Source organism: Hypanus sabinus, chromosome 9 (assembly GCF_030144855.1).
Source record: "Hypanus sabinus isolate sHypSab1 chromosome 9, sHypSab1.hap1, whole genome shotgun sequence".
Taxonomy (NCBI): Eukaryota; Metazoa; Chordata; class Chondrichthyes; order Myliobatiformes; family Dasyatidae; genus Hypanus; species Hypanus sabinus.
In genome coordinates, this window is record NC_082714.1 from 128072539 (window position 1) to 128099612 (window position 27074).

At 41.1% G+C, this 27074-nt stretch overlaps 1 protein-coding gene across 1 annotated transcript in view; it reads left to right on the forward strand.

Moving 5' to 3' along the window:
- Window positions 1-27074, forward strand: part of pdyn (prodynorphin) — a 279199-nt gene that overhangs the window by 112380 nt on the left and 139745 nt on the right. Inside the window, exon 3 of the mRNA XM_059980532.1 lies at window positions 22317-22527. Within this exon, the coding sequence (XP_059836515.1) occupies window positions 22469-22527 (59 nt within the window). The 5' untranslated portion in view covers window positions 22317-22468. The remainder of the gene's footprint in view (window positions 1-22316; window positions 22528-27074) is intronic.

Here is a 27074-nt window from a genome sequence, read left to right on the forward strand (position 1 = left end):
GCTCCGTGTCAAGATAGGAGTTGTCTGCCACCTGCCTTTCCATTCATTCTCCTGTCTGCCGTTCAGCTCCAGCCATGCTCACGTCCTTGTCTGTATCCCAACTCTATCTCTGTGCCAGTGTCCTGTGTTTGGGTTCACCCATTCTATGCAACAGGAACTGTGAAACAATATAACATTAAGGGTACAAATCAAAAGTGGTTACAAAATCAAATGTCCAATGAACGTATCATTAAAGGTGCAAAAAGGGTTGAAAAACAATTAAAAGTGCATTCAGAATCCTGGGCTTTATAACTAAGAACATCAAAAACATAATGAAGGAATTTAGGTTGAAATTCTGTCCCTCTGGTTTAATTAATTCTTCCAATTCTGATCAATACACTGCAGTATAAAAGTGTATTCATGGATTTGCCACCAAATGTGGATGATGACCTTCAGTTATATGGATATACTGAAAGAAGATTGTCCTCTCCCAACAGAGAAAGGTTTTAAGAAGAAATAATGGAAGTAGTTATAAAAATGACAGCTCAGGCAGTCCTGAAAGAAAAAAAATGTCCCCCCAAACAAAAAGGGATCTTGATTCAGAAAGTATTGTCAATTGTAAAAGAATGAGATATGACAGAATGAAAAATATTTTAACTCATGAATAAATATGATATGGAATTTACTATCCAAAAGGGTCCTGGGAACAGCATTAACTGCCAGTTTCAAGATGGATTTGGATAATTATCATCATAAACCTTATGCCACTTTCCCAAAAACATTTTATCCATTCTACTGGAATTTTCAAAAACTGTTTGCTCTTGAGATAAATAATTAAAATATCATTGCCTCCTGGATACCTGGTATTAATGAGAAGAATCAAATTTCAATGGTCAGAATCCACCAAATTTTATGAAGTACAGTACTCTGCCAAAGTCTTAGGCACGTACATATAGCTAAAGTGCCTAAGACTTCTGCAGAGTATTGGAAATTGATTAAAAGAGGAAGGTGGTCAAGAAACAGAAATAAGAGTACTTAGCTTTGTACTACTTTAGTAGTATTAAGTGTTATTTGGTAAGTGAAAAGACATAATATACAGTACTGTGCAAAAGTCTTAGGCAATCTAGCCGCATACCATATATGGGCCTAAGACTTTTGCACAGTACTGTATATTTCTTCCTGACCCTGTTGCCGTTATCATTAAGCACTCCTTTTATAAAGCTATAGATATCTGTCATCTTCTAAAATTTCTCAAGCCGTGACTATTTTCCTCTTTACTTGCTTCTTTAAAAAATGCCCTCTGAGTAATGTTGTGATTTACACTGCCAAAAGCATGGATTGCAGGGGTTAGAATATAAAGCAGCTCTATTGAGGATAGCTGCCAGCATTGTCCTTGCGAATCGAGTCCTATATGATCTCTGTAACTGGATGGTGAACCACAGAAACTTGGAGATGAGGTAGACGCAGCAATCATTGCCCTCCTAAATGGATTTAAGATCAATATTTCTGCTAGGTTCCCTGGCATGCAGCTCCACATTGCCTTCTGTTTATTTCTTTGAACACAGATACCAGATAAACGGGTGTTTACTTTGGAAACTGTTGGACAATCTCTCCCATGTGTACCATCTTACGTTGATTTTCTAGAGTAAGATTGACAAACCTTTTTGAGAGGGTGTGCTGAAATTAGCGATAATCTTCCATAAAATTCTCTCGCATGACATTCCATGGTAATTTTAAGCAGGGATGATCATTGGTTAATGAATTAGCAACAATAATTTTAAAGACTTTTTAAGTAAATATGGAGTCCTGTTACTATTTATATGTATACATTGTTTTACAATTAATAAAAGTTGTAACAGATATAATTTGAAATAAATGAAGCATTTAGGAAACCTGTTCAAAATATATTTATTTTAATCATTTAAAAAGTATTGAAAAATAAATATTCATGGAGTTTCTAAACTACACAGAGTATTTACCACTATTATCACTAAACATCCAGTGTTCACTCACAAAGTAACAGAAGAAAAAATATAGTAATACACACAAAATGCTGGAGGAGCTCAGCAGGCCAGGCAATGTCTATGGAAAGAGTAAACAGTCAATGTTTCAAGCTGAAACCCTTCATCCTGGAAAAAGAGATAACTTAGAATAAGAAGTACAGGGTAGCAGGTAATAGGTGAAACCGGGAGAGGGGGCAGGGTGAAATAAAGAGCTGGAAAGTTGCTTAATGAAAGAGATGAATGGCTGGAGAAGATGTATCTGATAGGAGAGAACAGAAGGCCATGGAAGAGAGGAAAGGGGGAAGAACATCAAAGGGAGGTGATGGGCATGAAGGGAAATAAGATGAGAGAGGGAAATGGGAATGGAGAATGGTGAAGGCTGGGGGGGTTGGGAATTACTGGAAGTTCAATAAATCGACATTCATGCCATCAGGTCAGAGGCTACCCTGACAGAATATAAGGTGTTGCTCCTCCAACCTGAATGTGGACTCATTGCAGCAGTAGAGGAGGCCGTGGACTGATGTGATGGAATAGGAATAGGAAGTAGAATTGAAATAGGTGGCCACCAGGATATTCCACTTTTGTCTGGAAAATGGAGCATAGGTGCTCAGCAAAGCCGTCTGCCAATCTGTGTCGGGTCTCACCGATATACAGGAGGCCACACGGGAGCACCAGAAACAGTAGATGACCCCAACAGACTCACAAGTGAAGTGTCACTTCACCTCGAAGGACTGTTTGGGGCCCTGAATGATAGTGAGGGAGGAGGTGTAGGAGCAAGTGTGGTACTTGCTCAACTTGGTAAGTTTGCAAATGTTACTAAGTTTGGTTGCATTCTAAATAGTCTAGAAGACCGGCAAAGAATGCATTGTGATATAGTTCAGTTGCAGGCATCGGCAGAGAAATGGCAGATGAAGATTAACCCAGATAAATTTGAGGTGTTGCACCACAATAGAGCAAATACAAAGAGATAGTACACTAATGGAAAGATCCTTAACAGTGTTGCTGATCAGAGGGATCTTGGGATCCTTGAGTTCATAGCTCCTTGAAAGTGACTTCACTGGTCAACAAGGTGGTTAAGAAGCTTATGGTATGCTTGTTTTTACTAGTTGAGGCATTGAGTTCAAAAGTCAAGAGATTATGTTGCATCTATATAAAACTCTGGCTAGGCCACATTTGGAAGATTGCATACAGTTCTGGTTGCCCCACCATATGAAGCATGTTGAGGCTATGGGAGGGTGCAGAAGACATTTACTAGAACACTACCTAGTTTAGAGGGTATGTGCTATCCTGAGAGTCTGGACAAACTTGGGTTGTTTTCTCTAGAGTGTCAGACTCTGAGAAGAGATCTAATAGAGATTTACAAGATTATGAGAGGTGTAGTATCTGTTTCCCAGGGTTGAAGGTTTTCCAGAGGCCATGTATTGAAGGTGAGAGAGGATGGGTTCAGGGGGAATGTAAGTTCTTTATTCAGAGTGGTAGATGCCTAGAGTCCGCTGCCTGGTATGATGGGAGCAACACTACGTTAGAGGCATTTAAGAACATTTGGATAAGCACATGGATGTAAGGAAAATGGAGGGATATGGTGTAGGTAAGAGGGATCAGTGTTTGATTTGCTTTTTAGCTGATTCAGCACCACATTGTGGGCCGAGTGGTCATTGCTGTGCTGTACTGTTATCCAAATACTGATGTGTGCATATCATCCAACATCATGTGCTCTTGTCTGTCTATGTGGCAGCAAGCCGGCGTGAGATTTTTACCATGAAAACATCTCACTGCTCTTGGGTTGTAAAAAAAAATCATTCACTACTTCATTTGGCAGTAAAGATAATCATGTATCTTTTTATTATGGATGAGCCTTAATGATTGGAGGGACAGCACCACATGTTGCATGCCAATAATATTTTTTTGCATTCCATCATTTACTAGTAGTCTCCAATTCACCTTCAGTTCAGTTTAATTGCCTCCTATAAATGACATACTTATTAAGGCTAATAGATAAATCTCCTAGAAAAAGACATAAATTAGTTTTTATTATACTGTAATAACCACTGAATTATTGTCATTTATTAAAGGGCACTTTCATTGTTAATATCCAAGTTCAGTCCCTTAAATATTCTCATTTGGATCTGCCCTTAATTTGAAAAAAAGGTCAGTAATAAATTCGGAAGGAAATTCAGGAGAAACTTGCCTAGAAAATAAAAAATAGAAGAATTGCTGCATAAACTTACTTCTCACTATTATGACAAAACTCAATTTTAATTCTGTTATTTGCATATCCACTAAATATGTACGGTTTGCAAAAATAAACACAGATGTGATTTATTGAAAGATTAGCCTTCTGTTTACATTGCGCCTTTCACAGATACAGATATCCACAGGCACTGTGGTAGTGTAGTGGTTAGCACAACGTTGTTACAGCTCGGGCATTCCAGAATTCAGAGTTCAATTCAGATGCTCTTCTGTAAGGAGTCCTCCAAGTGGAATGCACGGGTTTTTCCCAGGCACATCAGTTTCCTCTCACCGTCCAAAGACACATTGGGTAGGTTAACTGGTCATTGTAAGTTGCCCTGTGATTAGGTTCAGGTTTGTCAGATTTGCTGGGGCAGCATGGCTTGAAAGGCCTACTCTACGCTTCATCACCAAATTAAAAAAATTAATATCACAGAAAGAGCTGTGCACATTTATCACAGGATTGGCAAGTGCACTGATGCCACTTAAGCATGTGATGTTGTGGTATTGTAACTTTACTCTTCATAAATTAAATAAAATCAGCCACGGTCCAAGAAGAAAATGTGGTTCTCTCCTTGTAATATTCTTCTACATTATCCACCTATGAGATCCAAGAATCCAGAAATATATTTCTTAAGTTCATCAAAATAATTTCAAGCCGATTATTTTTTTCAAACCAAATATTTTAATGGAAAATTTTGATACATTTTCACAACTATAGTATTTGAATTAGAATTACAAAGAATAAAGGTCTATGAAACGTTCTTGAGTAAAATTACAGCCAATAATTAGAGTGATTAATACATTTATACAATAATCTTCACAATTCTTCAATGGTGGTGTTATTGTTCCTCAAATAAATGGGTTGAAGGATAGGTTTGAATATTGGGTAGAGAATTTGGATGTAGATGCTATATTTCATAAGAAATCAGAAGATTAATTTCCTGAAGAAAGTACTGATTATGGTTTATTTTATGAATTTGGATTCTTATACTGCTAAAAAGTGAGCAACTAAACCATTGGTAGCATTGTTTGAGTCTAAAAGTAGACCGTAATGCAAACAAATGCTTTCTCTATTTCATCATTTTGTCTGTATTTAAATGGAACACAAAGAAAACAAATTATTAGAGACAAATTAAATTAATGCTTTATAACTCTTGAAATTCCATTTTGACTATTGATATATATATAATGTATGTGTATAATCAATTTAACTACATAAACACTCATGTGTCCTGCATTTTACAGAATATGCCTGCTAACTTACTCCCTGATTTTGATTAGAGTAGGCTCTGTGCTTTACAAATGTGGCAAAGAACTAAATATTGCTTTTCTGTATTATAATGATTTATTTTAGTGCAATGATGTAGAAAACACTCACACATCAAAGTAAAACATTCAAAGTTCAACGTAAATGTATTATCGAAGTGCATATATGTCACCATATATAACACTGAGATTTATGTTCTTCAAAGGTTCACGTATTATCAAAGTATGTATCCCCACACAACTCTGAGATTTGTATTCTCCTGATAGGCACGAAACAAAGAAAGAGCATGAAATATTTCAGAGAGAAACATCAAACCCACACCACCCCGCAGAGAAAAGAACGACATCCCAATCATCAGCCCCCACCCCTCACAAACAGCCCAGCCCCGCACAAAACTGAACAGGAGCATTGACCCCCAAAAAACAGCTCCTCCCTTACACAAAAAACAAACAGAACATCAAAGCCCAAACACTCTCCCCTCACACAACAAAATGGAAAAGAAACGGGTCATAAAAAAACACAAAGTAAAATCCATAAGTCTGAAAAAAGTCCACAGTCCATAAACAAAGCAGTCCAATATATAAACGCAGAACCACAATACCGTTGTGGTATCACCAATATTTATCGAAAGAGAGGGACACCACAAGGCAGAGAGGCTAACCTACCTGCCACAATGAGCCACACAGCATCAGGCCGCTCAGATTCCTTCTCCTGTAGCGATCAGAAGGCAAGAAGTTGGTGCTGAAACTCTTGTCTTCTGAGGGCATACTCAATAATAACCCTAATAACCATAAGAGAATCAGCGAAAGACCACACCAACATGGGCATTCAACCAGTGGCAAAAGACATCAAACTGCAAAAACAAAAAGAAAGAAATAATAATAATAATAAATAAATAAGCAATAAATATCAAGAACATGATATGAAAAGTCCTTGAATGTGAGCCCAAAGGTTCTGCAAACGTTTCAATGATGGGTCAAGTGATGTTGTCCCTTCGGTTCAAGAGCCTGATTGCTGAGGTGTAATAACTGTTCCAGAATCCAGTGGTGTGAGGTTCCTGTAATCTTCTTCCTGATAGCAACAGTGAGAAGAGACCATGACCTAGGTGGCAAAGAGTCCCTGATGATGGATGCTTCCTGACACTCTGTGTCAATGTGCTCAATGGTGGGGAGAGCTTTTTTACCTGTGATGGACTAGGACATCCACTACTTTTTGCATGGTTTTCCATTCAGGGGCATTGGTGTTTCCACACCAGACTATGATGCCACTAGTCAGTGTACTTCCCACCACACATTTATAGAAGTTTGGCAAAGTTTTAGATGTCATGCTGGATCTTCACAAACTCCTACGGAAGTAGAGGTGTTACCATGCTTTCCAGGACAGGTCCTCTGAAGTGATAACACAGAGGAATTACTCCTCCCCTGATCCTCTGATGAGGACTGGCTCATGCGCCTCTGGTTTCCTGCCCGAGAAATCAATAATCAGTTCTTTGGTCTTGCTGACATTGGGGGCTGACACTGATTGTTGTTGTGGCACCACTCTCCCAAATGCTGATTCGTTGTAGGATAATGTCATGGGTAGAAACATATGTATAATTCACAACCACTGACATTTAGTTGCAGTTCACTTTAAGAGGCTATGTCTGATGTGATGATGTAATGACAAGAATGTTTCTACTAAGCTCTATGTTCTGTGAATGGTTGACAGTAAAGTTGGTTGCTACGGTTTCCCTTAAACTTAAAATGCCTCTGCCATTTTGTTTGTAAAAACCTGCATTAGCGACCCCAATACAGTAGGATAATTCCAGAGTTATTCAACATTTCAGTCAACACAGTCACTTTGAAACTGCCAGAGTCTGGGGAGCGAAATGCCGTTGCGTGGTTTGTGCAAGCCAAAGCCCAATTCGCTCTGCAAGAAATGCCAGAGATTACTGCAGAGTTGCAGTGCTTAGTCGTTTCGTGGCAGTGAGAGCGGTGAGTCTGCTTGAACACAAGACTGAACTTGGTAAGTACGGCACACTGAGGCGTTTGGACTATTGGAATCTGAGCACACCAAACAGTTGCTCTCCTTGTCCAGCTGGGGGATGCTACACCTTCAGAGCTAATGGACCACATGCTGGCTCCCCTAGAAAATCCACAACCTTCTTTTATTTTTAAAGGACACTTTATGCTGCAAATGCCTGATCAAGTTTGCAAAGCCCTGCAAAGTTTGAAGAGAAGTAGTCAGAGTGAGGTTGAGTAATGTTCGTGATGGAGTCGGGGCAATGCGAAGTGAAGAAAGATCAGATCGGAGCAGTTTTGAAACTCATCCACCAAAATCAAGAGCCAAGTTGGATAGATTTAAGTGCTAGATGGAAGGGTCACATATGGGCCAGAATGTGGCATTGGGGTCCAAGTCCAGACCATATCAATGTGACAAGGCCTGGGTCCCAGTGTGAGAGACCACCTTGTGCTTGGAAAATTTAAATGCTGGGCTAGTTGGATTGAAAATGCCAGGTGTCAAGGATTAGAGACAAGGGTCGAGCTATCTCTGCTAGCTGCTCCAGGAGATTGACTCCACTCTACAAGGCACTGAGACTGAGAATGTGACCTGCTCTGTCTGCTCCAGGCTTTGTGTCTGTGAGCTTTATGATGATTTGCCCTGCTGTGTGATGAACTCAGGCTGAAGCTGTGGGCCTGCTCTGGCTGCTTCAGGCTTTGTGTCAATAGAAACACTTTAGTTCTGAATACTGTGTTTGCTTTTATTGTTTGCATGATTTGTGATTCTTTTTCTCTCTGCGCAATGGGTGTTTGTTGTCTTTTTTTTAATGGGTCGTTTCGGGTGTCTAGTTTTGTGGTTGCCTGTAAGGAGATGAATCGCAAGGTTATATAATTTATACCTACTTATGGGACACAACAGTGATGCTCTGTTTCATTGAGTGACCTTGCACATGAGACTTTCTCCACCCTGAAGTGGTTAGACCACAATTTGGCACAGATTTCCTGTGTGCCCAAAGACTATTAGTTGATCTTAAGAACTGCTGGCTTGAGGATGTCAAGGACTTTGGGTCATAGCCCTGCTTCCCCACAACAACTCTGTCAAACACATGCACCACTGCATGTGAGCTTACTCGAGTGCTGGATGAATTCCCAAACCTCACCAAGCCCTCATTCTCCACTACAGTCACAAAACATGGGGTTGAACACCACATTTCCACAATTGGCCTGTTGGCCCATGCCTTCACACGTAGATGGGAGCTAGAAAAGCTGGCCACTGCAAAGGCTGAGTTTTCCGACATGGGAAAGCTTAGCACCGTACGTGGGTCAAATAGCCACTGGGCTTCGTCCCTCCACATAGTCCACATTGTTGCCACCCATGTGGCAATTACTGGCACCTTAGCGAGGTCACCACCTCCTGATCACTTCCCAGTCCCACACTACTCAGACTTTTCAGCACATTCAACTGGAAAGTTAATTTTTTCAAAAGTTGACTTAGTTAGGGGGAGAACATCAGGTGCTTGTATGCTCTGAGGACATTTATAAAAAGGCTGTGATAACCCTGTAACGTTCTCCTTCGGGTGTAACGAAACGCCGAATTTAACGTCCGGATAAACCACAGTTAATAAGAACCAGATCGCAGTAAGATTAACCATTTACTGTTCACTCTTCACATTAACATATGGTGAAAACTGTTGATAAAACAATACAAGATTGATACAGTATTTGTTCCTTCCTTAATATCACATTTCAAGTGTAAATACTTGCAAAGGTGACTATAACTACATTACACTAAGGTGCAGTATACAGGGAGAGTTTACCTGCTCCATTGACTACTTTAAATACACTTCCATGCAAACTATCCGCGACTCTCTAACTAACGAAAGCATAAACATTATCTACCGTCGTTACTTCTAACAGGATCGGCATTAACATCTTAGTTCAATATATCGATTATCTATTAACTTACAGCGTTGCTCTCACTGTGATTTCTCATGCCTGCAAACTACTTCTGCTCAGGTGAGCCTCGTGGAAAGCCCCCACCCTCGCGCTAATTTCAAACCGGTGTTTTCCCACAAGACGCGGCGAAACCGGATGTGACGTCATCGCATGCCGATATATTTTACATGCAATGAATATACTTTAAACACTCCTAATTCTAACTAGAAAATACTATTGAATGAATTACTAAGCGAAAATATTATAAACTAAATAACTGTCGTAAAGACAGCACACTCCCTGCTTGACCTTCGTAAGGTCACAATGAGCAGAGTACAAAACTTAGTCTCTTAATCAGTCATTGGGTAGAAGTAGAATAACTTCTGTAACTGGCCCTTGGTAAATTTTCACATCGCCTTGGTCGGTAGTCTTCAATTCGATCTTCCTGACATGTCCATCCCCGCTAGGGAATGTAACAGTGATTCTGGCCGTTGGCCAGATTCCTGTGGGGTTCTGTCCACTTTTGTCTCTGTTGCAACAAAGGTAGATATTTTTGTCTCCAGCGAGGCCAGAACTGATTTGCCAGAGCCTGGACTTGTCTCCATTGCTTTGTGTACAAATCCTTGTCTGAAAAGTCTCCTGGTGGAGGAGGTGCTCCTGCCTTCTGCGTAAGGAGCGTTGATGGCGAAAGTATAAAGGGGTTTTCTGGGTCAGAAGACACAGGTAGATATGATTGTGCGTTTATAATGGCTGTGACCTCTGCCATTAGGGTGCACAGTACCTCGTGGGCCAATCGGGTGTGTTGCTGCATCTCAGGTTTCCTTTTCTGGGTTTTCCGTAAGGACGTGAACCGTTTGACTGCCTGCTCTTTGTTATCTGGTGAGCGCTGGCGTGGTTCTCTGATAGGCAATGGGACAACCCCATTATTTGCTTCATCTCTGACGACCTTGGTGTCTTTGGGTTTTAAAGAAATGGTATCTTGAGCTGATTGTGCAAGTTTGTTTCCGTGCTCGGTTTGAACGAAAACTGACTGACCTAGCGTCTCGTCGGTTACTTTACGCTTGGTAATGTCTTGTTGTGCTTCTTTAGGGTACACCTCAGTGAGGCAGATCTTGGAACAATAACGGTTTGACTGAGTTTGACCGCAAACTTCTGTACAGTTCGAGCTGACAATTGTTGTCCTGGAGTGAACCTCTCCCTCCCCGCCGTCCTGTTGTGGGGGTGAAGGAGCGTTGTCGGTTCTTTCATTCTTGACTTCATCACGGAGCCGTGAGGGTAAATTTCCTTCCTCGTATGGATGTGATGCAATCGTGACTCTCTGAGGTTCCTCGTAGCTGGGGAAGTTATCGAATACGTATGGAGAGGGGAGACGAGCCTGCCTGTCTATTTGAGATTGTACATAGTCGCTTGTGCGTTCCAGTCTGGTCCTTTCTAAAGTAGATCTTGCTTCGGTCAGATCACGCGACCCTTCAGCTTCTTCTATGTACTCTGCTTCCTCCATGGCAGCTTCTCCTTCTCTTTCTAGCTGCAGCACATGCAACTCTGTCGATATTTTTGTCATTTCCAACTGGGTTTCGGCTTCTCTGGCAGCCTCTTCGGCTTCTCTGGCAGCCTCTTCTCTTTGTCTGGCGGCCCTTTCGGCTTCTCTGGCGGCCCTTTCTTTCTGGATTACGGCTTCTCTGGCAGCCTCTTCTCTTTGTCTGGCGGCCCTTTCGGCTTCTCTGTCGGCCCTTTCTTTCTGGATTTCGACTTCTCTGGTGGCCAGTTTCATTTTCAAAACTGCTTCTTGTCTGGCGTAACGCAGTCGCACCTTGGCGGCTTCTGCCTTGGCTCTTGCCTGGGTGGACTTACTTGATGTCGGTTTACTGCCCCTGTCGCTGGGCGGCGTCGACTTGATGCTGGATTGAGCTGACATTGCAGCACTTGAAACACCTGATAATGCCGCTTTTTCACTGTAACGTTCTCCTTCGGGTGTAACGAAACGCCGAATTTAACGTCCGGATAAACCACAGTTAATAAGAACCAGATCGCAGTAAGATTAACCATTTACTGTTCACTCTTCACATTAACATATGGTGAAAACTGTTGATAAAACAATACAAGATTGATACAGTATTTGTTCCTTCCTTAATATCACATTTCAAGTGTAAATACTTGCAAAGGTGACTATAACTACATTACACTAAGGTGCAGTATACAGGGAGAGTTTACCTGCTCCATTGACTACTTTAAATACACTTCCATGCAAACTATCCGCGACTCTCTAACTAACGAAAGCATAAACATTATCTACCGTCGTTACTTCTAACAGGATCGGCATTAACATCTTAGTTCAATATATCGATTATCTATTAACTTACAGCGTTGCTCTCACTGTGATTTCTCATGCCTGCAAACTACTTCTGCTCAGGTGAGCCTCGTGGAAAGCCCCCACCCTCGCGCTAATTTCAAACCGGTGTTTTCCCACAAGACGCGGCGAAACCGGATGTGACGTCATCGCATGCCGATATATTTTACATGCAATGAATATACTTTAAACACTCCTAATTCTAACTAGAAAATACTATTGAATGAATTACTAAGCGAAAATATCATAAACTAAATAACTGTCGTAAAGACAGCACAAACCCTGTTTGGTTTCTATGACTTTCTGCTCATGACATTCAGGCTGAAAAATGCAGCACAGACTTTCCAACGGTTGATGGACTGTGCTCTAAAAGATTTAGATTTTCTTTTCGTTTGACATACATTCTTGTCATCAGTGCATCCAAATCCAAACACACATCACATCTCTGCATACTTTTGAGGAGTTTAAGCACACACAGGTTGATTATCCTGCTAAATGCCAGTCTGGGCTGTCAAACATTAACCACCTCTGCTGTTGTGTGAAACCCCACCCATCAAAAGCCACCGCAGTTATAGATTTTCCACTGTCCTGCACTACTAAAAAAACCACAGGAGATTTTAGTATTGGTTAATTTCTATCAGCATTTCATTCCATGAGCTGCTGAATTTATGCTCCCCTTGCTCAGTGCCCTTAAAAGCAATGCCCCTAATCTTGTGCTTGACTGGTCAGTGGACATGCCCAGAACATGATGCCAAACAAGCTCTTTCCAATGTGATGTGACCCCATTGGCACACCTGCTCCCCAAAGCACCTATAGACGTTACTGCTGACACTTCAGACTATGCTGTGGGTGCTGTGTACGAGCAGTTTGCTGGAGACGCCTGGCAGCCGCCCACCTTCTTCAGTCAGCAGCTCTGTCGCTCAGGAAAGGAAGTACAGCACGGTTGACAGCAAGCTTCTCGGTCCTTATCTGGCTGTCCACCATGTTCATTTTCTACTAGAGGGTCACCATTTCACAGCGCTCATTGATCACAAACCCCTTGCGCATGTGATGGCCAAAAAATCACATCATTGGTCTGCACAGTAGCAACCAACAGATCAAGGAGAAAAATAATGCTGTGGCTGATTGACTCTGACGGCCAGCCATTGAGGCCATACACATCGGGGTTGACTCTTTCGCATGGCAGCTGACTAAGCTACTGAATTGGGGGTCCAGGCTTACTGAGCAGCAGTCTTGGGCCTGCGGCTGGCTGACATTATTTTCGGGGAAGCTGGAGTTTCTCACAGTGCAATGTCTCAACTGGTCGCCCTCATCCCATTGTGTCCACAAACTAAAGGCAGACTATTTTTAACTCTATTCATGGCCCCTCGCATCTGGGCCAGAAAGCCTTACTAAGGTTTGTGTGGCAAGGCCTTGGGAAGGATGTGCATGATTGGCATGCGGCCTGTGTGGAGTGCCAGCAGGCAAACTTAACCATCATGTTTGGGCACCATTGGTACCTTTTAAGATCCCTGAACGACGGTTTGACCATATCAATATGGACCTAGCTGTTCTTCTTCACCCTCCCACAGTATCACTCACCTCTTTACCATAGTGGGCCATACCACCGGATGGCCAGAAGTCATCCCTCTAGCATTGACAAAGGCCACAGGCACGGCTTGGGCATTCATCAGCTCCTGGGTTGCTCGGTTTGACACCTCATCTGATATTCCCTCTGACCACAGTCCACAATTCACATCAGTCCTCCGGGATGTCCCAGAACCCTGGTGTTAGGCTACATCACACCACGGCGTATCACCCACAGTCCAACGGACTGAGCGAGCAGTTTCACCGCTCCTTAAATGCTGCTCTGAGAGCTTCACTGACGGATGAGTGTTGGGAAGATCATCTCCTCGAAACAGCTCCAAAAGAGGACCGGCAGTCCTCCACAGATGAGTTGGCAGCTGTTACAAGTGCTAGATGATTTTATTCCTGCTGCTCTGACTGCCTGGTTGGCCTCTCAGCAATGTTCCATCCTCCTCAGTAAATCAACTCCCTTGCATTTATTCCTTCCTTTCATCATGGTGCACAACACTCTTGGGTTCCTGTTGATCTACATTCTGCCTCGTTCTTGTTCGTCCACCAAATGCACAACAACATCACCTAAGGCCCCCTTACAATGGTCTGTTCCATGTTTTGGAATGAAGAGAAATAATTTTTATCACAGGTAAATGGTAGGGCATTGAGGAATGCAGTAGAACAGAGTGATCTAGGAATAATGGTGCATAGTTTCTTGAAGGTAGAATCTCATTTGGATAGGGTGGTGAAGAAAGCTTTTGGTATGCTGGCTTTTATAAATCAGAGTATTCAGTATAGGAGTTGGGATGTAATGTTAAAATTGAACAAGGCATTGGTGAGGCTGGATTTGGAGTATTGTGTGCAGTTCTGGTCACCGAATTATAGGAAAGATGTCAACAAAATAGAGAGAGTACAGAGAAGATTTACTAGAATATTACCTGGGTTTCAGCACCTAAGTTACAGGGAAAGATTGAACAAGTTAGGTCTTTATTCTTTGGAGTGTAGAAGTTGAGGGGGGACTTGATAGAGGTACTTAAAATTATGAGGGGGATAGATAGAGTTGACGTGGATAGGCTTTTTCCATTGAGAGTAGGGGAGATTCAATCAAGAGGACATGAGTTGAGAGTTAGGGAGCAGAAGTTTAGGGGTAACATGGGGGGTACTTCTTTACTCAGATAGTGGTAGCTGTGTGGAACGAGCTTCCAGTAGAAGTGGTAGAGGCAGGTTCGGTATTGTCATTTAAAGCAAAATTGGATAGGTATATGGACAGGAAAGGAATGGAGGGTTATGGGCTGACTGCGGGTCAGTGGGACTAGGTGAGAGTAAGCGTTCAGCATGGACTAGAAGGGCCAAGATGGCCTGTTTCCGTGCTGTAATTGTTATATGGTTATATAAACAGGAGGAGTAAACCTGAATGTATTTTCATAGATTGCCTTAAACCGGCCCACCAAGATTTGAACGATTCTGCTAACATGCCTTTGGCATCACAACATGACCATAAACGTGTCAACACACCTCTGCACAAGCCAGAGGCTCCTGCTGTCATTCTGCCCATGGAACAAAGAACCCCAGCCGGGCGGCTGGTCTGAGCTCCATACAGGCTCACAACGCCAATTTTGGTGAGTTATGGGACAGCCTGTGTAGAGCAATGTAATTGGTGGAAACATATGCATAATTCACAGCCACCAACATTGAGTTGGGGTTCACTTTAAGAGGCTGTGTCTGACAGGATTACATAATGACTTGAAGGTTTCTACCGAACTTTACATTCCATGTTTGGTTGACAATAAATTTAGTTGCTATGCTTTCCCTTAGACGTAAAATGCCCCATGCTATTTTATTTATGAGACCTAACAGTATCATTAGCAAACTTCAATATGACATTGAAGCTGTGCAGTAATAAGTGTAAAGCGAGTAGAGCACAAGACTATGCATACAGTATTGTGGTGCACCTGTCCTGACAGAGATTGTGAAGGAGATGTTGTTAAAATCCAAAGTGTCTGGGGTCTGCAAGTGAGGAAATCGAGGATCCAGTTGCACAAGGAGGTAGTGAGGCCTGAGTCTTGAATAGAGTTGATAAGGAGCATTCTGATGTCTGCATCTTTGCTGTCCAGATGTTCTTGTATTCCAAAACAAAATATGCTTGTGACTATGAACCAATTTCAGTTACAAAAGTGATGATTATTCTAATATGAAAGAGAGCTTGTTGTTGCAAGACATGGGTTTTCCTGTCACTGAGCCAGAGACTAGAGATTGTTAACATGTGGAGAAAGGTGTAATGTCATGTCTAAAGAAATTCTGCTGCTTAGCAACCTTCAGATGAATGTAAATTCATTTTATTTGTTTTAATAAAAAAAGGGGAATACTCCTAATTTTGAGAAACAACGATGTAGTATTGTAAGTATGAATTAAGCACAGTTCTGCTTTACAGGATGAATAAAGTATTAAATGGAAATAAAATCCAAATAACAGATCAAAAATCTGTGTATTGTTTAATTTATACCAATAAACCAGAACTTGTGTATAGTGTCTTATGAGTACATCCAAAAATAATTCACATTCTATTAAAGTGAAATGAATATTGTGAAAGATAATATAATTAATGCTCAATTAATAATTTCTCTTGGAATTTTTGTTTCAATGGAAAACATAGTTTAGAGTAGAGTACAACTCACTATCTTTTTAAGAGTATTATGTTCAACAAACTATCTTTAAAAATGTGAAAGACCGGTATTTTCAGGTTTCTTGAGCATTATCCTGGACTATCAAATAACATTAACCTTAATCTGTCAAATCAAAATTATAATAATTGAAATTTGTCATTACATTGCCTCGTGTGTCGACATGTACAGAGTTGTTAGAAATGCTATATCCGGGGAAAAAAGGTATTGCGAAGAATATGGATACTGTATTCTGGAATCTACACAGCTACTGAAATCCCTATGATGACATTGGGTAGATGAGGTCTGTTATGAGTTTGATAGGATCACAGACATTTGAATTACAGGAAGAAGTGACATGTAACCCATAATAAATTTTGTAAACAAAGAAATGTTTAATCAAACAATATATTTAAAATATTACTCAAATACTAAAGTATTAAATACACTACACCTGTTTAGCTATAAACTCCAACTCAATATAGAATCCTTCTCGATTTAAATACATAGTGCATTGTTTTCAAGTCATCATATATACAAATATGGTATATACAGTATATTATATAATACAACTACTATATAGACATCCACTGCATAGTAAACTTTCAATTGTCCCATTCAGACCTAATGATTTAATCACTGTGGAGGATTCCTTACTCTATGGGATAATGTCATTACTGATGCGGCAGGGGGTGGGGGGTAGTGGTCACTCTGCTTGGCAGGTGAGACTTGTGGCTGTGAAACAATCTCAGGCTGTGGGGCCTCTCCATGGTGGTTGTAGGAATTGACCCCAGTACTGCAGAGAGTGGTTCTGGTAGCTCTGGAACCCTTTCTTCTCTAACAATTGACTCGGCCCTTCTCAACACATCAACGTGTCGTCTCCAGATGACATCAGATACAATGTCCACTATGTAGGACAGAGGCCAAGTTCTGTCCTTAATCTTTCCATGTACCCACTTTTGATCATGTCTGTGGTCCTGCCAGGACTAGTCCAGGAGTGAAATATCAAAGCTCCTTGTTTGAGCTGCCCTCAATTTGTCTCAGCTGATCATCTTGCATGTTCGTCCTGAAATTGGGTTTGAGGAGATCCAAGGAAGAGAGCAAGGGATGATGCAGGAATAAATAGTACATCTGGTGAGTTGTTGGCTGCGGAGTGTGCTGCATGGTAATATGCAAGAAGGAAAATTGCTAGTTTCGGCCACAGTGTCAGTGTAGTGTGTTCTCATGACACCGCTTATAGTGTATTCTTTAGACTCTGGACAAACTTCTCTACCAAGATATTTTAGCAGGGTGGTACGGTGCACATGTAATATGTCTTATTCCATTCATTTTCAGGAATGACTGAAACTATTCTGTAATGAGTTGTTGGCCATTGTCACTGACTGAGTGTTCTGGAACACCAGTCCCTGGCTTCTCAACATATCAGCAGTCTGTGAGGAGTAGTGGAGGCTATTGGGAACACTTTGAGCCACATTGTAGCTGCATTCAATACTGTAAAGAAAGGTGTGTCCAAAAACAGTCCAGCAGAATCCACAAGAATCCTCTACCAGGGAAATTCAGGCCATTCACAGAGATGGAGAGGCACTGTTCTTAGCATTTTCTGGCTAAGTTGGCATCCTGAACATTGCATGGTGAGCTACTCAATCTGCTGATCTATCCCAGGACACCAGACAAAGCTTCGAGCCAACTGGAATCTCTCCTGCACATTCCAGCCACTTTGTGTGGCCATCTCGACCTGAGACAGTGTGGCGAATGTTCTGGTTTCCATTTTGATCATCTCTGCTGTAACAGAGAAACATTTGATTTGTGTTAGGGAGAATACATGCTAAGGAGTGTCCTTTTTAGTACATTTCTCCAGTAGTATCTTTTCCATAGATAAATTGGACAATCCATCCACATTTCCATGATTAGTCATTCTCTTGAACTCAATTTTGTAATTGTGTCCTACAAGAAACAGAGCCCATCTCTGCATTCAAGCTACTGCTGTTAGTGGAGCACACGTCTGTGGATTGAAAATGGACACTAGTGGTTGATGATCAGTAACGAGGGTAAACTCTGTCCCATACAACTACTGATTAAAATGTTTTACATCCCAAACCAGACTCAAGGCGTCTCTATCAACTTGTATGTAATTTTTCTTTGCAGCAGTAAGGGAACTTGTTGCAAATGCTATAGGGTGTGCACACCCATCACTGACAGAATGTGACAGGACTGCACATACATTTATCATGAGGCGAGGCTTCACTGGCAAGCTTTAGCAGATGAACTGGATCATAATGTGTGAGTACAGTGTCTGACGTCACCATTTACTTTACCTTTTTGAAAACATCCTCACACAGCTTTGTCCATTGCCATTTCTTCCCAATCTGCAGCAATGGGTTGAAGGGGTTAAGCATAGTAGCCAGGTTTGACAGGAGCCTGTTATAGTAATTGACAAATCCTAAAAAGGACTGCAACCATAGCTTGAATTTTCTTAGCACACTTATGTAAAGCTTGTGTCTCAATGCTGTGATCACAGTAGGTGATGCATGATTTAAAGAACTCACACTTGTTGCATTGTGCTCTGAGCCCATAATCTTCTAATCTTTTTAACACTGTCTTGAGATTTTGGAGATGTTCCTTGCCATCCTTATCAATAACAATGATGTCATCCAGGTAACACCAAGTGCCTGGACAGCCTTGCAGTCATTGGGCCACAGCTTTCTGCTGGAGTGCAGGTGCAGATGCTATCTCAAAGATCATCCTATTATAGTGACAAAGCATTTTCCAAGTGTTTATAGTGAAAAATACTTTGGACTCATCTTCCATCTTCATCTGTAGGTAGGCCTCACTAATTCCACTTTGCCTAAGTGTTTTCCCTCCAGAAAAGTTGGTAAAGATACCCTTGATTCTGGGCAAAGAGTATTGACCTACTTTTAATACTGGGCTGATGGTGGCCGTAAAATCACTACAGATCCTGACAGGCCCATTCTTCTTGGCTACGGGTACTACAGACATTGCCCGTGGGCTCCACTCAAACTTGGAAAGAATTCTTTCAGCCTCCATGCAATCTAGCTCACTGGCTACTTTATCACAGATGGTACAAGGAACCAGGCAGGCTTAGCAAAACTTAGATGTGTTATTTTCATTTAACCCTGTTTTTCCCTTGATATAGTTGTTTTCCAATGCCATCTTCGAACACTGCTGTGGCATCATCCAGTACCTCTTTAAATTTGCTTTCATTTGGCGCTATTACAAGGGACATGGTACGGAAATAATTGATGAACCTCCAATCAAGTTGTTGTTGTCTCAGCTAATGATGTTCCCACAATGCTGATCCTCCTGTTTTTACCATATACAAGCACAATGTGGCTTGTACAGATGTCTTTCCCACAGCAATTGTCTTTTCTCCAGTATAGGTTCTTAGTTGGTAAACTGCAGGCCTCAGTTTTGTACCTTTGACATGCCATTCAAACTCAATTTGTGGAATGAGTTGTGAACCAGCTGAGCCAGTGTCTGATCTATTTTAATTTATTTACTGTTCACTTCTGGTATAAGCCATATTGGTTGTCTATTTTTAGTTTTCACGATGTAAATCTCAAGGGTACTCAGTCCTGTGTCATTCTCATCATTATCAGACTTTTCATCAACAGCCTGCAGATTAGTGCTTGCTCTTTTTGAAAATGCAACTTGACTTTTTAGCTTTTTCTCTTCACTGTGCAAACCATTTATTTTGCCTTCCATGCTCTTTGTATGTGTCCTACTTTGTTGCATTGTCTGCAAGTTTCACCTTTAAACCTGCATTGGTCTAGTGTATGTGACTCTCTGCCACAACGGAGCACAATTTGTTTAGCCAGGTCGGTTTCTGTTCAGACTCTGCAATTTTCTTCATGCTCACTTTCACTCCTGACTGAAACTCAATTGTGTCTGACTGCTGTTTCCATTGATGCAGTTATTTCAACTGCTCTTTTAAATGTGAGTTGTGCTTCAGTTAGGAGCCATTTTGAACGCTTTCTTGTAAGATTTCACAAACCAAACTATCTTTCAGGTCATCATTAAGCCCATCACTGAACTGACAATGTACAGATAACTTCTTCATTTCAGCCACATACTCTGAAATGGACTCCCCTTCCTTTTCATTCCTCTTATGAAATCATTAATTGTTCTGTTTATAAATGTTCCTACATTGCCTTCCTGATATCAGCAAAGCTCATTTCAGCTGGTTTGGTTGGAGCAATTAACTTTAATGCAAACTGTATGCCTTTAAATCTAATATATTCTGCAAAATTGGCACTTGCTTATCATTACCTATTTCATTTTCTTCAAAATACTGCTCAGTTTGCTCAGTATACAAAATTGAGCTATCTGCCATGGAATCTGTCTAAAGTAGCCAGCCATTTCCGATCACTCTTTATGAACCCATAAATTCTTCCACTTTCTGCCTTTTTTAACTTGATCATCTTTCCTTTTCCAAAGAAGACCTTTGAAAAAAAATGTGCTGCACTTTTTTTTTACTTGAATATCACACTGCGCTTCAACCAGTAGGTAGTCATCTCAGGTTCAATTTAAAAATACTTCATCACCACTGTTGTGCTTTGTAAATCCAAAATATTAAACTAATTCAAAGAAAGACATGTGAACAGGAGTGTGAAACTAACTTAGTTTTCTTCTTTAAGATGGGTGCACACATATCACGTGGTGGCATATGACGTATGGCCATTTATGTACTTTTACAGATAACTCATATTATGCAAACAACAAAGAATGCTTAATCAAACAATATATTTAGAGTTACTCAAATATTACTGAAATATTAAATACAGAACATATCCCATTGCTGATGTCATGTTCACTGATTTATTTTTAGAACCTTTCTTGAATAATGGAACAACATAAGCTATCCTCTAATCCTCTGGCACCTCACCTGTCTTCTAGGGCCCCTGCAGTTTCTGCACTAGCTTCCCACAGCATCTGAGAGAGTCAGGCCCTGGGGATCTATCCACCCTAATTTGCCTCAAGATAGCAAACACCTCCTCCTCTGTAACCTGTATAGGGTCCATGACCTCGCTGCTGCATTGCCTCACACTGTGTCTGTCTGCCAAGTAAATGCAGATGCAAAATAATTCCATTTAAGATCACCCCCATCTCTTTTGGCTCCATGCATAAATTGCCTCTCTGAACTTCCAGTAGACCATTTTTGTCCCTTGCAATCCTTTTGCTCTTGATATATCTACAGAAGCCCTATTCTCCTTCAGCTTGTCTGCTAGAGCAACCTCATGCCTTATTCTTGCTGTCCTGAATTTCTTCTGAAGTGTTTGCTTGTATTTCTTATACTCCTCAACTACCTCATTTGTTCCAACCTGCTATGCACCTCCTTCCATTTCTTAACCAGGACCTCAACATCTTTCAAAAACCAAGGTTCCTTAAACCTGTTATGTTTGCTTTTTATTCTGACAAGAACGTACAAACTCTGTACTTTCAACATTTCACTTTGAAAGGCCTACCACTTAACAAGTACACCTTTGCCAGAAAACATCCTACTCCAATCCACTATTGCTAAATCCTTTCTGTTGCCATCAAAACCAGCCTTTCTTCAATTTAGAAATCTTAATCCAAACATTAGACCTATCTTTTTCCATAATTATTTTGAAACTAATGGCATTACAATCAGTAATCTAGTCCTTTTACGGTAAATGAATCCCAATGTGAAGTTAAAATCATCTACTATCACAACCTTATGTTTCTGGCAAACTGTCAGTCCTGTCCCTCCTGCCATCAGGTCTCACTAATGGCTACAAAGTCATAATTCCATGTGCTGATCCATGGCCTAAGCTACAAAACTCCTTGCATTAAAACACATACAGCTCAGAATATTAGTCCCACCATGTTCAGCCTTTTGATTCCTGACTTTGTATGTCGACTTAATTTCTCCACAACTACTCCTCAATCTGTCTGACACTCTGGTTCCCATCACCATGCAACCCTAGTTTAAACCCACCCTTGAAACACTAGCAAACTTACCCACTAGATTATTAGTCCCCCTCCAGTTCAGGTGCAAACTGTTCCTTCTGTACAGGTCCCACCTTCTTACAAGAGAGCCCAAGGATATAATAATATGAAGCCTTCCCTCCTGCACCATCTCCTTAGCTATGTGTTAAACTTAAGTTTCAAATTTGATTTGAAAATTAAGCCTAGTTTTCCATTTCTGTACCAGCCACAAGGTCAGAGGTGCTGCATCCTACAGCTTAGTCTTGGAACTCTTCTTCAAATGGTAATATAATGATTCCTTGGGCGACATCTTCTAGACAGCCAATCTCTTTAATTATTACACTTTCTCTATGTCTTCTGCTTCTTCTTTTTGTCTTTATTGTGTTTCAGAAGCTCTCGGAGGCTGTGACATGCAGTTTGGAATTTGATCAAATGACCAGATTTGGAGAGGTCCAACAGTACAAGCTGGCTCATGGATAAGGACAGAGACGGGGTCCCAGAGAGGACTGAGAGTACGAGCTGCCTCGTGAAGAAGGCCAGAGATGAGGCTCCATTTTGAAGCACTGAGCAAAACTGAAGCATGGAAGAGAATGCGGAGGAGGTTAGTGGCTGCTCTCCACAGAGGCCAAGGGGTCAATAGCTGGGTCAGCGACTCTTCACGGAGGGACTGGGTGCGTGTGGCTGCATTCCTCGATGCTGATGGGAGGATGTTTTCAAAATTCTGAGATTTGTATGATTATTGGGCTGTAGTTTATATTGGTCTCCTTCAGTTTTTGGTGTTTTCTTTCGTTGCCAAATGGTGGATGGGCGATATATGTTACTTTTGGTGTGAGGGAGGAGTTGATGTTCTTGTTAGTGTTTCACCGTGTGGGACATGTTTGCGTTTTGTGCATGAGGGAAGGGGTTGGGGGTTTGATGCTATTGTCTCTGTTCTTTTCTGCAAGGGAGGGGTTTGGGAGTTTGATTTTATTGTCACATTTTTTGTGAGTGAGGGGATTTGGAGTTTTTGATGGTCCAGCTATCATTTTTCGGGTGAGTGATCTGTTAGATTTTTGTGCAAGGGAGGGTTTACAATGAAGTGAACCTTGAACCTTAGTATAAGCAGAGTCTTTGAATATCTTTATGGCAAAGGCAAATAAATACTTGCTTGATAAGCAGGTGAGTACAAAGTTATAACAATTAGATGTGGAATTAAGGTTACAATCGATCAGCAATGATACTAAATGAGAAATTGAACACCAAGGACTGTTAGTATGTTTGTATGATGGGTAAGAATTTAGAAAAATACCTTGTTTAACTCATTGGAATGAATGCCACAATCTTCGATTTACACCAGAACAGAACAAAGAACAAAACCAAGTTTCAAAATCACGAATTGGATCACTCCAGACTGCTAGTATGAACAGATGAGTACAAACCTGATGCTTAAAAAACTAAATTTTACAAATCTACCTTTTGTTTTATTTTTCAAATGAACTGATTTCCTCTCTTGGCCATTAATAGATTCCAGTGGAATTATAGATACTATCATCTTGCTGAGAACAATTACCTTCCAGAAAGCTGCCTTTTCCTATAATTTGCTACTAGAGTAATTCCAAAGATAAAACATAGTAAATTAAGGTTTCTGGCTAATAGATCAAGCAAATTGTAAAATCTCAATTGTGTTCTTTTTGGTTGTTATGAAATAATTTTCATTACTTTTACCATTTCATTTGTCAAGCATTTCTTTTTTTAATTCCTAAAATTTACTTCTCTTCATTTCCTCAGGAAAATGTAGCAGAAATATTAACTATTGTATTATAAACAGAATGGAAATAAGCAGCTCAAACTATATTAAAAAATTATGCCAGGATCAGCTGAGTGCTCCTCTTAAGGGATATGGGAAGGCAGGGAGACCCCTGATGACCACAACTGCAAGAAGTGCATCCAGCTGCAGCTTCTAAAACACAGGGTTAAGGAGCTGAAGCTGCAACTGGATGAACTCTGGATCATTTGGGAGACTGAGCGGATTATAGATAGGATTTATAGAGAGGTAGTTACACTGAACATGCAGGATACAGGAAACTGAGTGACAGTCAGGAAGTTAAACAGTTAAACAGGAGTTAAAGGAGTTAAACAGCCAGTGCAGAGAACCCCAGTGGCCACCCCTGTGAACGATATGTATACCATTTTGGATACTACTGGGGGAGGAGAATGACCTAGCAGATGGAAGTCACAGAGGACAGGTCTCTGGCTCTGAAGGCAATGGGGGGGAGAAGAAGCAAGGTGTGGTAACAGGGTTTCATTAGTCACGAGAACAGGAGGGAGTTCTGGAGATGAAAACAAAATTCCTGGATGGTAAGGTGTGTCCTGAGTTCCAGGATCCGGGACTTCTTGGATCAACTCCTCAGCATTCTTCAGTGGGAGGGTGAACAGGCAAAAGCCATGGTCCATATAGATATAAATGACGTGGGTTGGATGACTGATGAGGTTCTGCAAAGTGAGTTCAGGGAGTTAGGTGCTCCATAAAAGGGCAAGATCTTCAGGATTGTAGTCTTAGGGTCTCTACCTGAGCCATGCAGTAAGAGGTCACAGATAGGAAGATTATACAGCTTAACACATGGCTAAGGAGTTGATGTTGGAGGGACCAAGTCAGATTTTTGGATCATTGGGCTCTCTTCCAGGGAAGGTGGGATCTCTACAGGAGATTTTTTGCGCCTAAAATTGGGTGCGGGGGGTCTAATGTCCTAGAGTGAAGGTTTGCTCATGCTGCATGGTGGGGGGGTTAAACTAGACTAGCTGGGAGACGGGAACCAGAGTGCTAAAACAGATAGTAGAGAGGTTGTGGAGACAGATGTTGTTAAGACCTCAGACGAAGTCAGGAATCCAAAAGTTGAGCATGGTCCTGAGCTGCATATATTTCAATGCAAGGAGTATCATAGGAAAGGCAGATGAGCTCAGAGCATGGATCAACACCTGGAAGTATGGCGTTGTAGAAGTTAGTGAGACTTGGTTGCAAGAGGAGCAGAACTGGCACCTCAATATTCCAGGGTCCCATTAGTGTAGGCGTGACAGAGTGGGAGGGATTAAAGGAGAGTGATCATTATTAGTCAAGGAAAATATCACAGAAGTACTTAGTCAGGACAGACTTGAGAACTCATCTAGTGAGGCACTATGGGTGGATCTGAGGAATAAGAAAGCTATGACTACATTAATGGGGCTACATTATAGACCACCCAACAATCTGCAGAATATAGAAGAAAAAATGTAGAGACCGTAGACTTCTGCAAGAAACATAAGGTTTTATAGAAGGTGATTTTAACTTTCCATATATTGACTGGATGGTCCCAGTGCAGGTCGATGAGAGTAGGCAGTTTAAATTGTTCAACATGAACTAGATGAGCTGAATGGTCTGCTTCTGTACTGTACTTTACTATGACTCTAACATAGCTTATGAATAATAGTAGAGAATGCTATACCTTAAAATGGCTTATGGTGTTATTTCCATTTTAATTCTCTTGTGTTACCTAATGTAATTTGATCATGTCGCTTATCACTGGCCGTTCTCTTCATGTCAGGTGGCTCCCTCTGATGTAACTGGATTGAAAAGCAGTTATTGGACTGAGAACAGAATACTAGAAGTTTTCCACTGTACTGTCACAAAAATAACACCTCTCATAGCTTATATCAGAGACAATAAACCTGACACTACCTCTAAACAAGGGGCAGAAAAATGAGAGGAAAACAAACTTGCAATATATACAGCAAGTCAACAAATATGGCAGACAATTGACACACAGCAAATTTCTACCACAACATAATGAGCGGCATAGCAGCATAGAAGTGTGTCCCTGATCAGAGAAGATTAACAACAGATAGAGCAAAACACGTGCCTTGAACTCTGGAAAGTTAGTTCTATAGTTTTCAGTGGTATGAATAAAAAAGCAAGGTACAATTCCTAAATGTTATAATGACGCAAGCTTAGCACATGACTGAGAACGAATTTTTACACCAGTATGTTTTGTTTTTATTTACTAAGAGATTAAATATTGGTGAGGACTTCTATATCCTATCTGCTCTTCTTGTCATGATGCAGATAATCTTAGCTGTTGGTTTGACATTCTATGTTGATGGATTATTCTAAGATTTCTTGAGATCGGAGGGAGTAACTATGACTTTCTTGGTGCAGTGACGCCAAAATACTCATGAATGCAGTGGTAGAAGCCATTAATGGACATATTGGTAGCAATGGCTATCTTGTTTGCTCTAAGCCAATGTGAGTCTCAATGGTCTTGCCAGGCAGCAGTACCAATTGCCAATATGGTAGAAGTGGCTATCATAAGTAAAACCTCCATTCGTCTGTAATTTCAATGGGGATGATCCTTGGTGAGCAGTATATGCTTAGCTGCAGTTATCGGCTTTTCCATTGCTAAGGGCTTCCTGGTCGGATGATTTTAGAGAGAATTTTGAACAACAGCTACCATGACAGATTTCAGAATAAGACATTTAGCTGACAATTATGAAGAAAATGTGGAGAGGGTTGTGGCTATGATGAAATGTGCCTCATACAGGCAAGAGACACAAGTGCCATGTAATCCTGTCAGTGTGCAGTCAGTGAGACTGGACTTTGAGCTTCGTGTTCGGGGTCTCATCATCGGTGAGTCCAGAGTTCTAGGCCTGGAGTTCAGGGTCCTCATCAATGAGTCTCTGGATCAATACCGAAGATCAAAACCCAGTGGCCAAAGCATTGGGTCTGCATGTCTGCATGCCCACTAGGGAAGTCAAAGCCCAGTGTCTGTGAGTCCATGAATCCAATGGAGACCCAGAGAGGGTCTGTCCTGGGGTTAGAAAACTATCTGAGTGTGTACTTAAGTGGGTGTCAGGGAGGAAATGGACCTGGTATGCTTTATTCTGTAATGGTTGTTATGTGTTGCTTTGTGAAGAAGGTTGACATTCTATGTTGATGTTGTAATGTGTGGTAACACTTGCCGGCTACTCCCAGCACATCCTTTAAGTCATGCTGGATGTCAATGCAAACTATGCATTTCACCCTTTGTTTCATTGCACATGTGATAAATTCATCGGAATCTGAAATCTGAAATCTGAAGAAATGAAAAAGAAACGTGTCTAATGGCTGAGAGTTAATAATCAAACACCAGTAGGAATAAA